Source organism: Micropterus salmoides, unplaced genomic scaffold, assembly GCF_014851395.1.
Source record: "Micropterus salmoides isolate LMB-PRFRI ecotype aquatic unplaced genomic scaffold, ASM1485139v1 Ms_hic_scaffold_20, whole genome shotgun sequence".
Lineage (NCBI taxonomy): Eukaryota > Metazoa > Chordata > Actinopteri > Centrarchiformes > Centrarchidae > Micropterus > Micropterus salmoides.
The window spans coordinates 3,855,327-3,873,438 of record NW_024041151.1 but is presented as its reverse complement, the minus strand read 5'-3'; the positions used below and the strand labels follow the sequence as shown (position 1 = coordinate 3,873,438).

The window sequence follows — 18,112 nt, the reverse complement described above, 5'->3', positions numbered from 1 at the left end:
GCCTCGTCTTTGAAATTTGTTTTTTCCTTCGGATACACACAAGTATGCAGGAGAGAAGGTCGAAATCGAAAGCTCATTTTCAAATTCGTGACACCCCTAGTTGTAGTCTTTATGAAGACCTGGTAATTGTCGGTAGCGTCCCCTAGCAGTCCGCCAAAGGTGATGGCATTGGTGATGCAGCCCAGGTAGATGAAGACCACAGCAGAGAGAGACTGGATATGGAAGCCATCGTAGATATCACTACAATACCAAGGGATCTTCCGTTTGATGTCCAGCCACAATCCACCTCCAAACCTGTTAAAACAAAGATGAGCACATTGTTAAGATGACAGAACCAGGATGCAACTGCAACGCAGATCTCCGGTCCTCTCATACCTCCCAGTGAATTTCAGCTCCTCTCCAAGCTCATGTGGCGCTGGAAGCTCATCGTCTTCTCCTCCAGCCGCCCCGCCGGCCGAGCCGTTCATTTGACCCAGCTCGTTCAGGTTCAGCACTGACTTTCTGTGGCACACATGGAGACAGAACAAGCCGTCAGGGGTTGGACAGGACTTACTTGAGGTACTTGTCAAGAAGTAGTCTGGAGACGTGTGGACATGAATGGGAAGACAATGTAATGATGTGAAAGCTCAGAATCATGAACCTACAGAGAATTATCAGTTGAATCTGCAGTTCCTCTTGACTTTCTGGAGCTTTATAAGTGCCTTTCAGCTCACTGTTAAACTGTTCTCTCAGCGTTCTCTAGTCAAGACCACCCAAACAAAGAACAATTCCAGACAAGCCAGGATGTATCAAGACCAAGACAAGACCAAGAATTTGAGGGGTTGAGACCAAGTTAACACCAAGACCAAATGAGGACGAGACCCTGGTCAAGACCATTACCTGTGTACGACATACGATAAAATGTGAAACATGATCACAGGCGTTTCTCAAATTGATCTGAAATATCCATATTCCCATAAAAACACCCACATACAAACACTAAGAGCTGAAATCAACTTAACCATCTTTATTCAACACTCTTTTTCCATGTTTTCCATCCACCCAACACGATGCAGTTTTTTTGTGCAAGCAGACTCTTGTCTTCCATATTTGATCCTCATATTTGATCTGCAACTGTCTTTTCAAACGGAAAATGAGTATTGTGCCACGTGCTTATGGACATAGAGAGCACCCTATTTAATTTCCATCCATAGCGACTTACAATTGCTATATATGTCAGAGGTCGCACGCCTCTGGAGCAACTAGGGGTTAAGTGTCTTGCTTAAGTGGATTTGAACCCGGCTCTCTCACACCAAAGGCATGTGTTTTATCCACTGAACCATCACCACCCATTAAAACAATGGGAGGAGAGGAGAAAAGAAAAAGCAAGGGACTGAAACTGTAAAATCATTTTCGTACTTTTTGGGGGAGCTGTTCAAACAGCTTAGCTCAGGGAAACAACAGAAGTTTAAAAGTCTCTGTAACTGCTTGTTTCCACTGCAAACAAGTGGCGAACAAATTCAGTTATTACATGTTTAAATGTGATTAAGTACATGCCTCATTTCTGCTGATGGAACCTTCTTGGGAGGTTCGATACGTATCTTTGGGTCCCATTCCCCTGGTGGGAGGACAATCACCTCATCCAGAAACTCATCGACACCTGCGATCAGGTCTTCACGGTCCCTTGCTTTATAGGCAACATCACTGAACAGCTGACAGGAAGGCATAGAAATACAAATCAAAGTAATCCATTGAATGCGTTAATGAGTGTGGCCTATCGGTGTGGGACAGTGGCAGTCACTTACATCATCCACCATGAGCGTAGCGATAGCTCTGCCAATCTCATTGTAGGACTTGCTTTTGCCCGGAGGACCCAGCAAGATGAAGAGAAACCTGTCAGAACAGAAGGTCCAGAGGCTTATTAATGCAAGAACCCCCACACTCCAGAGAGAGATTCACAGGGAGACATGAGAGACACCCCCACCTTGTTGGCACAGGGACCTCGGTGAGGCCTCCCAGAGTCGTGGCCTGAGCCAAACGTACAAAAGAGACGAAGGGTTTGTCCAGAAAATCCACCTCACCGATCAGGACATTGGAGGCTTCGGCATCACGAGGAATCTTTTTCATGAACTTGTTCTTCAGCTGGCGGACGAGAGGGGAAACAGAAGGAGGCAGCAGGTAAAATCACATGTTGCACAGCAGCGGACATTTCCTAGCTGCTTATGTGTGCCATGATCAACTGGCATGAAATCAGGTACAAATATTCAAGGTCCCCAGAGGATGAATCCTGACTTTTCATCTAGATCCACTTGCATTTAACCTTTTCATTTATCCAGTGAAATATCTCAAAATCTGCTAAATGGACTGGCACAACATTTGGTACCACCATTCATGGTTCCCGGAGGATGAATCCAGTTTACTTTGGCGAGGCACATGTTGTTGATTCAGTAGTTATTGGATGGATTGCCATGTTCATGTTCCCACAGCATGGCCTAGTCTTTTTACTGCATATCATACTGTATCTCCTACTTTTGCTCATGGTGCTAAAGTTAAAGCCTCAGTCAGACAAACAGCAGGTGACGAAATGGTCCGGCGATGCTCAGTAGTTTAACACAATGCATCGTCATCCGGCAAGTTGATCCATTGGCCAATCAAATAGTGCAAGAGCACATTCCTGGTGGATTATTTGTAACGCTATATTTTTTGCAATTTAAATTATTAAATGCTTGCTGCTGTAAATTTTTCAAGAAAAATAATAAGTAAAACCCTTCGTTGTAATATAATATTGTGCAGTGTTTTTACATCTGATTTGCCTTCAAATTCGTGGCTCTGTTACTAAAACTGGACTTCCTGGATCGTATTTCTTTGTCTCACCGGTACCTGAAACAACATAGCCTTCCAAAGCAGCTACTTGTGTTCTTTTAATACAGTCATGTTTTTAGTCTGAAAGCTCATTAAGTCGCCATTTCTCTGCTCATTCTTGTTGTGGTGGAAAGTACTGTCCTTACAATTTTGAGGTACTTGTACTTTCAATTTTCTATTTTATACTTCTAGTCTTCTTCTAATAACTATAATTTCAGAATCAGAATCAGAAGGAGCTTTATTGCCAAGTAGTGTTTTACACATATGAGGAATTCGCTTTGATGATAAGGTGCTACACGCAGACAAACATACAGTTGACATAAATAAATGTAGGAATATATAAATATGGAATAAACAAATGCAAGTTATATAAGCATAATAGAAGAATAAGACAACTATTTGCTTAACTTAATAGTTACTTTACAGATTCAGATTAATAAAACAACATATAATAAAATACATTATAATTTAATGTTAAAGATTAAGATAAAACTTTATTGACCCCTACGGGGGAAATTAACAAGCTACCAGCAGATGAAGTACACATATAGTAGTAGTGAGTTCCACATTTACCAGTTTCAACCTTAAAGTAATGAATAAGTTATCAAGTAATAATTAATTTGAGCCAAAATAAATCCATGATATTTGGCAATTGTAAAACAATCAATCAAGCTTAGATGCAGTTAGAAGGTGTCAACATAATAAGAGTATACTAAAATAAATCCCTTGGAGTGATTATAGACGACAAGATCTGTGGGAATCCCACACATAACACTATCACTCCACATTTTCTTTTGCTCACTGGTGTTACAGTATTTAAATTACTGTGCAGAGGTTTGGGGGCCAGAAACAATCTGTATAGAGAAAAGGGTCTCTGAAAACGTTTTTGTTTGTTTCTCTTTTAAACGTTCAAAATAAAGAAATCAATCAATCAATCAATCAATAATTGTAATCCAGTAATATAACATACTGTACTGTATGTCTGAAATGGGCCATTTAGCTGATCATACTTGCAGATCTTGTAGCGAAGTCTTTTTACAGTGTGGTATTACTTTTAATTAGCTGACGCTTTTATCCAAAGTGACTTACAAATGATCAGAGGTCGCACACCTCTTGAGCCACTACGAGTTAAGTGTCTCACTCAGGGACACACTGGTGATGTGTGGCAGTGGGAATCGTACCCCGGTCTTATCCACTGCTCCACCGCCACCCCGTTAGTATTTTAAAGGATAAAGGCCCTGGAACCTTCCTCCACCGCTTTGTTTCCCACAGTATCAGGGGCACAAACACATCCAATTGAAATTTTGGAATTACATACAGTATAAAATCCCACAACACTGTGTTGTAACTCTCCTCCTCCTCCTCCTCCTCCTCCTCACTAAGGAAGCACGTGGCAGTGGAGTGGTGGGTGCTTAAATTAAAATCTCTTCATAATCTGTTAATGCCGCTTTCAGAGTCAATTCACCAACCGGTCCTCTTTCACTCTCTTGGTCCTACGCAACCGTAAACAAGACATTTCAATCTCTCTTAACATCAACTAATTTAAGAGTACTCCCTCGCTCTAAGTTTTAGTTTCCACCTGCAGCTATACTGTCGTAAGTTTAGTAGTTTTATACTCTGGCAGTAGGCATTACATGTTATGATGAGTGTGTGTGAGTGCGCATATGGGTCAGAACCGTCGGATCAAAGAAAGCTGGAGGTGCCATGCCAGCTTCTGTGAACAAATGATTAAAGCAGACTCAGGGGTCACATGCACAACGTCTTTTCCTGCTCCCTTTGAAGTTCTTGTAAAGATATTTATCCGATTTACAAACATAAACACACACAAATTACTGCTGCTGGTTAACAATTAATACAGTATACAGCAAAACAGAACCTCACATACAAATCACAAGAAAAAGCAAGTGACTGAAACCGTAACTTTATTGTCGTACTTTTTTGGTGGGAGCGGTTCAAACAATTAAGCTCAGGGAAACAACAGAAGCTTAAAATTCTGCACACAAATGCACAATCATAAGTACAAATACCCATGCAGGTACATGCACAAACACAAAGTCGCAGCTCAGCTAGCAGACTGTGTGGATTAGAGGGGTTTAGTAGTTCTGACGACTCTGTACACCTTCTCATAAAACAAGGCTCAACTTTCACAAAACACAAACACAACCTGAGAAATGGAGAGGGAATGTGTCACATATGCCATCTGTTAACTGTGAGCAGAACCGAAATAATCCATCGTTATTTTCCCACAGGCAACAGGAGAATAGCTGATTACAAATCAATAACAGCTCAGACAGTGACTGTGTTTCTACAGTACGTGCAGGCACTGACTGTGTACAAGCCGCAGATATTTTATTTTACACATCAGTTTACTTGTCATAACGCGTACTTCTTGTATGTATGGAGCAGCTTTGTCAAGTCTGAGAAAAATAACCCTGATGAGGTCATAGTGATGTTATCAGGTTGGTTGATGATACAAACTGGGGATGTGGAGTCTGAGAGATGTGGGGCATTTAATTGGTTTAATGAAGAGATGCTGTTAACTTGCCTGGGAAATGTAGGACCCAGTGTTTTTGGAGCTTAACCCAAACTAGTTTATTAAAAAGTGCAATACTACACTTAAAATATGTTGATTTCTTTCTGTTTTCTGTTGAAATTCTTTTAAAAAACTGTACTTTCTTTGACAACATTATAGGTATTAAAAATTAAGAAATGAAAACTTCAAACTGGACGGTTTCGGTTTCCAAACATGAGCAAACAACTCCACAGCTGTTGCTAAATCCTGATTGGTGAATGGAAGTTTGTGTCAAAAACAGAAATCTCTCAAAACCTTTCTAACTTTGGCAGGAACTGCTATATTGAGGGCCCCACCACCCGCAGTTTGAGGGCCTCTAAAGGGCAGTTCACAACTATTTGCAAAACTACATACCACTAGGGATTAAGTAGAAAAATATGTCTACAGTATGAGATGTGGGTGAACTGACCCTTTATCTGTAAAGGTAACATATTTCCATGACAAAATAGTGGTGTTGCTTTTGTATAATATGTATACATAAGTTGTATAAGTGTTTCTACAAATTAACTTAATTTCTCATGAACCATAAACTGATTTCATCATTTGACATAATGAATGCTTTAAAGGTGCATTTTATTCTTACTGTGAATAAATTACATAAAAAACTAAACTAAACCAGCAGTGAACGTATCTCTTAACAAGTCCTGTGTGTGATATCTCTTCTTCCTCTGAGCCGTAGAGCTCCATTGTTGTCCAGAAACTATTAAAACCCATCAGTGAGCCTCACTGCTGCACTGGGTCACATGTTTGTACATCACCATGAACACAAACACTGTAGTTTATTCTCACTGAGTCCTACATGCACCGTCCTGCTGTCACAAATACTCACTAGAGCGCCACATGTGGATTCATCCGCCGCTGAAAATAGTCCCCAACAAATGCACTAAATGGTAGAAGGATGCTTTTATCCAAAGCGCTACAATTAGCCTCTCATTCACCAGCAAGCGACCATGTAAGAGGAATGACCTCGCCCAAGGACACATGAACTGCCAACACAGTGATTAGTGGATGACCTGCTCTAGTTCTTGGGTCGCAGCCGCCTACTACTTTATCCGATTTGAGTAATTTTTGATAGAAACTACAGTGAACAGCTGTTTGAGGAAATTACTGAGCCTTTTTAAACATGAAACTTTATATTTGTGAGTTTTTTTGTTTTTTAAAAACATTTACATTTTCAAGTAGGAACCAAAGGGCTTGGAGCTGAGAGACACAGTTGTTGAAAATAAGAATATAAAATATAAATGTAGAATATTTCCAGCCTTAGTGCACACAAATCCACAGTTACAAACACACATGAAGCATGAACATAAAAGTTACCTGGTCTGTGCTCGGTGTGTCTGAAATGTCATTCATGCTTCGGCTCTGGGCAGCATCTGTAAATGAACCACTCACTTTAATATTTAAAACACACAGTGTGCCATGTTATGTTGTATAAAAAGAAAGAAACAGGGGTTTCTATGCGTTTTGAGTTGTGTCTCAGTGGACTTTTATTCAGCTGAGATGCAACAGAGAGAGCAGTCCACAGTGTGTGCTAGAACGTCACCATGACCACTTGTTTCTGTGGAGGATTATATTTTAATGACTCATTTTAACTCAAAGCATATTTGGGAACAAATACCACAAATACAAATCGAACAAAAGAGAACAAGAACATAGCACAGAGAGAGAAAATAAATCCTTTCATAATCCTCTTCACCCAGATAGATTCACAACATGAATTAGCAAAGGCGCACACAATAGGACCAAAATCTCTAAAGTAAACACATATTATGTATTCGTGACAAGTCTATACACACATCATGCAGTGAGGGGGGTTAGCTGGGATCAGTGTTGAAAAAAAATATAGAAATACCCGAGAAGTTTAGAAAGAGAGAGTTTTGTCTTAGAGAAATTTGTTAAATAGCTGCAAATATTGAGTGTGTATCTTGGTGGAAGAAGTAGTGGAGAGCCGGGGCGAATGAAACGCGGGACCAATGAAACACAGCGATTTTCTCTAAGCCCATACAAGTCTGATACGCCAAACTACCTCAGCACATACAGTCCACAGTAACAGAACTGAGAAAAATCAGGTGGATACGTCTACTTTTGTGTCAATCACGGAAAGTAAATTCACTCAAGCGATCTTTTTTTTGAATGATGAGTTGTGTTTATTGTTCCATGTGCCATGGTCATGATCACATAAAAGTACTTTAACACATGAAGTTTTAAATGTCAAAGTTTTACAGTTTAGAAGCTAGTGAAGTTTAAACGCCAAGAGTCACTGTTGGGACGATTGAAAGAGGTGTTTCAATCGTCCCAACAGCCATTCTACCTTATTTAAATACGGCGGGAGGGGGTCAGAGTCCACTACGTTGCAGGCTGGACCACCAGGATGCTCACCAGCCAAATAACAGGGTCTTCACAGTAGACCAGGAAAACAGGCTGCCAATATCTAATCCAAATGTGCATTAGCTGTTAGATTTTCTAGTTAGCTAGCTAAGTTATATTTACTTTTTATATTTCTATTTTTTATTTAAAAAAAGGACATAATGAGTTTTCAATTACGTATTAAGAAGGGCAGTGTCAAGCTTTCTAAATAAAAATAACAATAACAAACTATTTTATGTATATCGTTGTGTTTCTTCAGTCCCACCCCTGTGTTTCATCCGTCCCGCACAGTAGGGACAAATGAAACAATGCGCACCTTTCCTTCAAAGTGAAATTATACTGTAGTCATTCCACATTTTAACAAGATAACACCTGGGATTGATAGAAAACACATGTGAGTTGTTGATGACAACAACAAATGATTTCTGTCTGTAACGTTATATTTTAAAATGACGTATATCTGAAAAGTGTAGTTGAACTACTTTATATACAGTTATCTAGTTTGATCTACTTTATATACTGTTATATAAGTTTATATAGTTACAGTTTGCTAGTTTGAACTACTTTATATACAGTCCGCTAGTTAACCTACTTTATATACAATTAGCTAGTTTAAATTACTTTATATAAGTTACAGTTAGCTAGTTTAAACTGCTTTCTATATGGTTAGCTAGTATGATTTACTTTATATTGTTAACTAGTTTGAACTAGTTCATTTGCTAGTTTGAACTAGTTCATATACAGTTAGCTAGTTTGAACTGCTTTATATATGGTTAGCTAGTTTGATTTACTTTATACTGTTAACTAGTTTATATACAGTTAGCTAGTTTTAACTACTTTATATACAGTCCGCTTGTTAACCTACTTTATATACATTCAGCTAGTTTGATCTACTTTATATACAGTTAGCTAGTTTGAACTACTTTATATACAGATAGCTAGTTTGATCTACTTTATATACAGATAGCTAGTTTGATGTACTTTATATTCTATTAACTAGTTTGAACTACTTTATATACGGTTAGCTAGATTCAATTCCTAGCTAGTTTAACTACTTTATATACTGTAAACTACTTTATACAGTTAGCTAGTTTACTTTATATACTGTAAACTACTTTATACAGTTAGCTAGTTGAAACTACTTTATATACAGTTAGCTAGTTTACTTTACTTTATATACTGTAAACTACTTTATACAGTTAGCTAGTTTACTTTATATACTGTAAACTACTTTATACAGTTAGGTAGTTGAAACTACTTTATACAGTTAGCTAGTTTGAACTACTTTATATACAGTTAGCTAGATTCAATTCGTAGCTAGTTTAACTACTTTATATACAGTTAGCTAGTTACTAAGTACTTTATATAGAGTTTTGGTCTGTTTTCATATTTGCTAGATAATTTTACCTCTTTGTGTGCTGAACAGTTATTTAAAGGAAACCACCTTAAATAAGGGTGGAACTGTGAAACGTGATAAGTCACGGGTCAATAATGTCAGGAACCATGTTTTAACCTTTAACAATGTATGGTAGGCTATTTCTAATCTTATTATATCTTTTGTTTATATAATATCTTAAACGTAACCAAACCCATGGTGCATTCATGTGTGTGTGTGGTGTGTTTAGACTCACGCAGGTGGCTGAGGCTGCTTGACTGCCGAGAGCGTAGGTCTTCTGTGGAGCGGTGGATGCCAGAAGCTGAACTAGTACTATGATTAACCTGAGGACTACGGTCTGACAGAGCAGCAGCAGCAGATGTGAAAACGATGAGCACCGAAGAGGTGATTTTACAAGGTAAGGCGGTGATCAACGTGGCAGAAAACAAAGGCAGCATTAGTCATTAATTAGAAGGTTAGATCACTTTACTGTGATTGCTGATTGGTAGTTGAAAATGCATACAAGTGGCGCACAAACTTACTGGAAGCAGTGTTGGAGGACTTTCCTATATCTGCCAGCGAGCGGTGGATTGGTTTCTTGGTCTGGTGACGGTGTTTCCTGAGCAACACAAAGCTGATCTTCTCCTTCAGATCCGGAGGAATGAGACCATCAGCTATCTGCCGATCCACAATCTCATCTGGAGTCAAAGTTTACAGCCCAGTTGAAATAAAGGTAATTTTGCATGGACTAAACCACTTCTAAGGTAACTAAACATCATTTTTGCACATGTCAAGTTAATTATCCCGCAATGTAATTCAAAAAAGACAAGAGGCTCAGCTTGAGCTCCAAAACTCTAAAATTAATTGCAGATGGTTGTGATCCGGATACAGGAAGAACCTTGAACACAAATGTATAAAATCCAGTTTCTTAGCCTGTTTTCGCTTATTGTTTTGGTTTTGCGTCTTGCAAAATCTGCTTTTCCCAACAACATTTCCAACAGAAAAAGCTTTGATAAAGCCATGGTATATGACCTGCTCAGCAGCAAACAGGAGACAGACACAGGCAGAGTTTGTTAAATAAACCCTCTTTTTGAAACGCTACATGTGCCTACCACATGGAGTATGAAAGGAATGGAACGTACTGCTGTCTGGACCATTGGACTTCAATCTAAGGGCCTTTACACCTGAAAGTCTGCACCAAGGTCTGCACCAAAGGTCATATTTTTGATAAAATAGTTTTGGTTTGGTTTCAAATTGCAATTCTGTGAGCATACTGAAGAACTTTACATGACATTGCGTCCTGTCTTCATCATCTATGTGGGCTGCATCTCCTTAACCTTGACAATGATTGGTTTGTAAACGGACGTGAGTTGGACATCGTCATGTTGCCAATTCAGCGGCTAGCTTTGACAATACTCTTTGGCCTTGACATGAATGAATGAACAGATGCATATCCATGCCACTATATTGTTATTATTATGGCATTACTAACTGCAGCACAAACTCAACTCGAGGCTGGTTCAAATTCGCCTAATGAACATCCTCATGTGAACATCGTCGCTGGCAGGAAAAGAAATTTCTGCACCTCCGTTTGGGGATAGACCAAAGAAGTGTCAATTTTCTTCTATAGCGGCAGTTTCAAAAGATGAGCTGTCGCAGCAAATGTATAATTGTATCCTTATTTTAATGCATTTCTCTGTGCATAGAAAAATAATTCTTAATTTTCTATTGCTACGTCATCTTCTCTCAGTTATTTCCAGTTTACTCATGAACCACCGGAACTTCCTGTAAATTGTCTGAAAGTCCAAACCATCCAAAAAATGCTTTCACACTAGAAAAGAACCGAACGTTATAGTTCTGAAGTCTAGAAACAACAGGGGAGAAACTGCTGTTGGACTCACCCACGATCTGTGGCAGCGAGTAGCCCTCCAGGTCCAGCAGGATGCTTCCTGTCTGCAGACAGGTCCTGAGCTCAAACAGGCTGTGGAGGGTCAGTGTGGAGACATGAGGCTTGCTCCATCTTTCTCCTCCCTCCTCCACCTTCTCCTCAAACTTCACCCACCTACAGAGAGGGGAAAAAGTGGGTTGGCTCTGGAATTCAGTAAATTAAGAGGTGTAATTTGAATGAATGATTGATTTGTCCAGCCAGCAGGATGCTGTTATGTGTTAAAGCCCCGTCACCCAGCACCCATGATGTCTCATATCTAACCCTCAACCTCTAAATCCATCAAAAGTGACCCCAAATCCTAAAATAATGAAAGCTCTGACACTCTGACACCGGTATGTTTGTGTGTATTTCCGTGTGTGTACCTTGCAGACTCTTTCCACTCTAACTCGCCCCCCTCTTGCTGTAGTGTGTCCATCTCAGTGAATATTGTGGGTGTTGGGGTGGTGTCATCCTCCGCCAGTAAGTGGCGCAGCCGCTCTGCTGCAGGGGACACTGCATAAATGTAGGCCAAACAAGAGACAGAGTCAGATTTCCATTAAATTCACAGACAGAGGAAACTTACATAAAACAACCTGAAAAGCAGAAAGATAAAAGGCAAGTTTATTTGTGTAGCACATTTCAACAACAAGGCAATTAAAAGTGCTTTAAATAAAACAGAAAAGCAACATAGGGAAAAATAAAAAAATACATTTAAATAAAATTTCAAACAAAACGAGGCTTTTAAAATATAAAAACAGGTTAATTTACCCGGTATACCAATTTGTTAGTGGTTTTGTAGAATCTTCATCTTTTCTAAAATCTCTTTATCGTACAATATTTATTTCCTCTGATTCACAATCTAGCTACAACAAGGCTGCTGTTCTGGGAGTTAGGGGCACACATTCTTACTCCCAACTCATCACATATGGACGCTTGGTCAAGAACCCTTGGTGTCGCTGTTTAGCGCCCTGGGTACCCTGTAGTGTGTTTTTTTTATACAGTCTATGGTTTTTGCACATGTATTACACAATAATAAAAATGCAATGTTAGGTTAGATATTTAAGATAAAACTAGTGGTCAACGTTGTGAAAGATCGCAATTTGGTTCGGTTTAGAAAAAGTTAATGGTTTGGGTTAAAATAACTACATTAGTTATGTAAGATCATTAAAAACAATCAATGTTGACTTTTTGTTTCACACAGGAAATGAACGCCAGTCTCCTGTGTGTCTATTCATCCACCCTAAACCACCTCCTTACTTGGACTTTTCTGTTATTTATAACCAGGCTTACTTTTAAGAAAAAGGGTAAAAGAGTGTGTGACCAAGCGTCCATATGTGAGAATAGGTTGGTCAGGAACATAATGTCAACAACACTCTGGTCTAGAGGGCAAAATAACCAACAAGTCTATGCGGATCAACATCCCCCACATACTCGAGCACCACAACCAAACGAGTCCTTCTGCATGATGAGTCCTTCTGATGCAAATACATTTTTACTTAAGTTTTATTTAAATGCAGGACTTTCACGAATAAGTATTTTTTACTCAAGTACAAGATCTAAGTACTTTTTCCACAACTGCATGTAACAGATGTCCTTTGTCGGATTAAATCCCACGACATTACGTGGCTGAGACCACCAATAGAAACAGTGTGATCTAAACCACACTTCTTTAACGAGCGAACAAGAGAGTCAGCTCCTCTAATGACTATCTGATATCTGATCAGCTGGACCCTTTTTCTAATTTTACTCTGAGCAGATCGATCCCCATTAACGTCCGAGCCCGGAGGCGCTGTTCGCTCGCATCCCACCACTGATTGTGTGTGCGTCAGTCAGCACGAGAACGTGTGTCGCTGACTTTGTTTGTTCCTCCTTATGATCCAAAAGCTAATAAAAAGTGAAAAACCCATGAACTCAGAGAGCTGAATGGTTCCAGTTTAAACCACAAGTGTCACGAGTGATGTTCACAATCTCAATCAACAATTCCACATGCAGGGAACAATTAGGTAATCCATGTTAACTACAGCGTGGTGTATAATTATAATACAATACAATGTTCCACAATGAGCCCAACACAGTTTCCATTGCTGTCTCTACTGTCTGGCACATTGGGTCAGGTCATGTTGGTGTGTTTGTGGCTGTTTAAAAAATATTGCAAACATGCTTCAGGTTCTGAGATCAATGCTTTGGTTAATCAGAGATTCGGTGTGTGACAGCTGAGAGAGCTGCAGACTGGATAGAAAAATGAACCCTCATCTTTGCTGGATGTGGATTGACAACTGTTTGCTAAAGCATAGCTTATTGTTATGTAAATGGTGAGACGTCAGCTTGTTCCACTATCACCAAGGGGCTAAAAGAATCAATGAATGCTGCTTTAAATAACTGATTTATTAACAATGTGAGCTTTTTAAACCATGAATCAAGAGACCTTAACCACATGGTCACTAGAGAGTGACACAGTTATTTTAAAATGGTCTCAAGGGAACCATAGCCATAAAAAATGTCCCGGCACAGAAGATCGGAAATATTTATTTATTCACAATAAGTAATAGGTAATAGACAGAAGAGGTTCATTACTTTTTGATAAACTGCATACATTGAAAATGAGTGATAGTTTAATTAAATCTAATTTGCATGTCAGTGGCCGTTCTTTTTTATCAACGACATCACTACAATGCATCATGCTCATTTCCAGGCTTTCTCCATTTTCACTTGTGCCATCTTTACCTGTTTGGGAGCCAGGTAGGGTCCAGCAGGAGGCCATAATCGTGGGGAAAGGCGCCCCGGGGTCCTGCATACTCACTGGATCCTCTGACAAGTTAGACCCAAAGGTATCTGGAGAGAGATCCTCCGTCTGCTTTGGGCCAAGGAAAAAGGAGGCGTCTAGCTTCCTGTCCTCTTGTTAAGGTTGAGTGTCCACCATGAGTGGATAGAAGTGACACACTCCTTCTCACATACGTCCTTTCTGCTTGTTTCTCCGCTTTGCTGACTCCTTTGAGTTTTATTCCTGAGCCAGTTGTTGTTAATTCAGGAAACCATGTATGGTTTGTTGTGTCGTCGGTGTCAGCGGTCAGACCTGCGCCTTCAATCAGTCAGAAAAGGTCTTCTCTAAGCTGTGGCAGAAATCCACTGAAATCTCCAAAGCAGCAAAGAGCCAGAGGCTTTAAGAGGGTTGACACACTCCACAGGGCCCTCTAGTACTCTCCTCCCAGAAGCCCATGCACACGCACTCATACTCAGACACGCAACAAAAGCAAGGACATCCTCACCAACATAACCTCTACTTTCTTGCTCTGATGGCCCCAACAGTCCTGCATCAGTGCCTCTAACTATCCGCCTCAGGCTTTGGTGTTTGCTGCACACGTTTGGTATAAATCCGGACTGGAAAAGGGCAAAAACACAAAACACCCCAAATAACACACATACATGCACACCAGCTTGGAGTTCCTCAGCTCTAATCAGCTTACGGGCTTCAGTCTTCATGGTCCCTTGGGAACAGGGACCATGCTGCAAAATATTCATCACTTACATGCACTAGCGACTTCAACCTCGTCACACACGTTTAATGCAGAGGCTACTTTGGCTTAACAGCATAGAGCCTGGTCAAATATCACTACTGTGTGTGCCGGATATTTTGCACCAGCTAGCAGTGGTGGACAGCAACTAAGTACATTTACAAGTACTGTACATAAGTACAAATTTGAGGTACTTTACTTGAGTATTTTCTTTTCATGCTACTTTCTAGATATTGTACTTTTTACTTCTCTACATTTATCTGACAGCTTTACCCAAGATTTTATACAGTACAGCTGACAGGATTATCAGACTGACACTGAAATTAACTGGCAACAACTTTGATCATTTAAAACTACTTGGTGAGGTTTTGGAAAACATCACGGTGACAACTACAGTAACGTCAATTCTGTAACCTACATAAAAACATTTAAAGTTGACTTTTTGTTTCAGACAGAAAACAAACACCGGTCTCTTTGGCGTCTGGTACCAACACACACGGCAGCCTTTAGCATCATAGTTGAACGCTAAAAGTATTATTATTATTAATAACAGAAAAGTCTGAGTAAGCAGGTGTTTGCGGTGGACAGTAACTGGACTTTAACCCAGAAGAACGGTGTTTGTTTTCCACGTCCTAAGTTATGTTACTTAACTTACGTAAGTAAAGTAGTTATTTTCACCACCAATTCTTGGTGCTTAAAACTAAGCAAATTGTGACGTTGCACAACATTATCCACTAGTTTTATTTTGAAAATGTGGATGTTGCATATTTATTCTTGCCAACTTGACCGCGGAGCACCTACACAAAAATTACGCTAAAGGGCACCCAAGGTGTTAATGAGCAACGCCAAGGGTGTTGACCAAGTTGGGAGTTAGAACAGATCGTGCATTTATGTAGTTCTTTTGTCCAAAGCACTTTAGAATTTTTGTTTTTTGTTCACAACCCTGACCATCAGGAGCAACTACACCAGCTTTAAGTGTTCATAAATGACGCTTCCACCAGTGCGTTACAAACTGACTCCAAGGAGTCTTGACCATGCATCCAAAATTTACACACTGGGCTGGAATAAAGCTCTTGGAGTTTAAAGTTAAAAGGTATCAAGGGAAGGGCCCAGTAGTTGTTCAGAGTTTGGATGGATGACTCTTATTGCCATCCAAGTCCATTCTGACTTTTTACTTCAGCCCACTTGGTTTATTACTTTATACTGTCTCCTCTGGTTTTACCATCCTACTCTTGCCAGTTTTACTTTATTACTTTATTTATTTGTTTGTTTATGCTTCTTCCATTTGCTCTGAGGGGTTTCCTTGTAAAGCTATCTCTGTACATGTTAAGAAAAACACAGCATTTAATTTTCTGCCGCTAGGGATCAAAAGAAAGACAAAAGACGTAGTTAGTGAAGTAGCATGTCTTCACCACAATTGCCTTTATTGCGATCACCTTCTCCTGGTTAGGGTTTCTTCAGTGTTTATCGTTCTGGAGGTTTTTCCCAGGAGTAGAATTATCCGCTTAGACAACTTCTCTTCAAAAAACAAATGTACCAGGTGAATAAAACTGGGAGAAACACTGACTAAAGCAGTTTCACATTAAAAGTCAGTGTTTCTCCAACCTTGTTTGGTGGACACAGGTCTCAATGCATGTAGACATTACCTCAAACAGGCACGTATCTAACCTGAGGGGTCGGCGTGCTCGCGGCGCTCTGTGCTGCCCTCGTCATCGCCATAGTGCTCCTCTCTGTCATGGTAATATCCCTGGTGCGAGTGTTCACGGTGTGTGTGGTGATCATAGTGTGTGTGCCGCGTGTCGCGGTCTGCGTCACTGGCATAGGAATGATGTCTGCGCCTTTTCCGTCTGTGAGAAACTGGAACGCCGATGTAGACGGGCTGGGCCTCTGAGAGAGAGAACATAGAAGAGCCGGATCAATACAGTCCTCATTAGTAAGCAAGTACACACACACAGACTGTCATGTTTCTATCACTTCAGAGGACATTAAATTGACTTACATTCATTTCCTGGAGACTTAACCTAGCCATAAACCATACATTTCATTGATTTATGTTACAGGGAACCTCGTTTTGGCCACCCAATTGGACTGTATAAACAGATTTATGTCCCCATAACATGAGTAATACATGTCCCCACACATTACATGAACTGAAGTGAACTGAACTGAACCAAAGTAAATTTAAAAAGGTTGAGTTAGATTGGAAGATCAATACCACTCTCATGTCTGTACAGTAAGCTTAGATTAAGTTAGCTCAGCACAAAGATTGGAATGAGGGGGATTTCCCCAAAATGTCGATTTTAATTTAACAACTCATGCTCGTGTTTCTGAAACACAGTTGGTCCAACACGACTGTCAAACGGCCGCATTTCAGCCCGTTCTCATTCCCAGGCGTCAAATAGCTACGCTTTACCACGTCCTTCGGCGTCTGGTACATGGCAGTCTTTAGCATCATAGTTGAATGCTAAAAGTAGGTCTAGCATTACTAACAGAAAAGACAGGTGGACAGGTTGGTCAGAACTGGACTCTCACCCAGAAGACCGTTGTGTTTGTTTCCCGTGTGAAACAAAAAGTCAGCATTGATTCTGTTACTTAACTAATGAAAGTACTGTAGTTATTTTGACCCAAATCATGATCTTGGTGCCAAAACCTAACCAAACTGGGACATTGTGCAATGTTAACCACTAGTCTTATTTTGAAAGTTTAACCTGATGTTGCATATTTGCTAACTTGACCATGGAGCCCTACATGTGGAAAAATGACACTAAAGGGTACCCAGGAAGTTAAAAACAAAGCCAAGGGAGTTGACCAAGTTGGTAGTGAGAACAGGTATTTATATTGTTCTGTCGTCCAAAGCGCTTTCCAATTTTTGCCTCTTATCACACACCAATGGCAGCGAGCCATCATGCAAGGTGCTGGGCTGACCATCAGGAGCAGTTTGGGGTTTAGCAGACATGGAAATTTTTGAAACGTGGACAGGAGGAGGTAGCAGTTGCCTACTTTACTCAATCTTGCCTGCAGGGTAACTGTTTTCTCACCATCATCATCGTCGTAGTGTCGGTGGCCCTTACTTCTCCCTCGCTGCCAGTCATGATGATCCATCCTGAAACCAAAATGCAGAGAGGAGGTTTACGTGGTGGAAAGAAAGAAATGACCCACAGCACCTCACATACGGATGCTTTCTCTGTTTGTGGAGATTTCTCTGCTCGGGGAATCCTCCTGGCCTTAAAGTGACTCTTACTGTAACAAGTGAACCGCTGGCCCACATGGCCACACATGTGCCACAGAAACCTCAACGGATCAATGGATGACAAGAGGAAAACTCAATGGAAAACCCCCAGCAGCCCTTCAGGACCAGCTGCAGCTCAAACTATGGAAACCGAAGGAAACAGCATGGAATTCCCACCAAACTGCTGCTCGGCTTCCTGCTCCCAGTACAAATAGTCTCGTATTTAACCTTTAAAAATAAAATAAATTGTGTTACTATACAATATTCACACAAACCTAGAGCCACACAG

At 40.2% G+C, this 18,112-nt stretch overlaps 1 protein-coding gene across 1 annotated transcript in view; it reads right to left on the bottom strand.

Annotated features, from left to right (window-relative positions):
* The window catches only part of slc4a5b (solute carrier family 4 member 5b), a 39,979-nt gene extending 22,283 nt beyond the window's left edge, over positions 1 to 17,696 (bottom strand). The window contains exons 1-12 of the mRNA XM_038734656.1: positions 17,633 to 17,696; positions 16,263 to 16,481; positions 11,466 to 11,595; positions 11,057 to 11,217; positions 9,698 to 9,853; positions 9,412 to 9,513; positions 6,731 to 6,786; positions 1,964 to 2,121; positions 1,785 to 1,872; positions 1,537 to 1,691; positions 376 to 501; positions 120 to 294 (exon numbers count right to left, since the gene is read on the bottom strand). Of these exons, the coding sequence (XP_038590584.1) occupies positions 120 to 294; positions 376 to 501; positions 1,537 to 1,691; positions 1,785 to 1,872; positions 1,964 to 2,121; positions 6,731 to 6,786; positions 9,412 to 9,513; positions 9,698 to 9,853; positions 11,057 to 11,217; positions 11,466 to 11,595; positions 16,263 to 16,481; positions 17,633 to 17,696 (1,590 nt within the window). The remainder of the gene's footprint in view (positions 1 to 119; positions 295 to 375; positions 502 to 1,536; positions 1,692 to 1,784; positions 1,873 to 1,963; positions 2,122 to 6,730; positions 6,787 to 9,411; positions 9,514 to 9,697; positions 9,854 to 11,056; positions 11,218 to 11,465; positions 11,596 to 16,262; positions 16,482 to 17,632) is intronic.
* Positions 17,697 to 18,112: the final 416 nt, after the last annotated feature.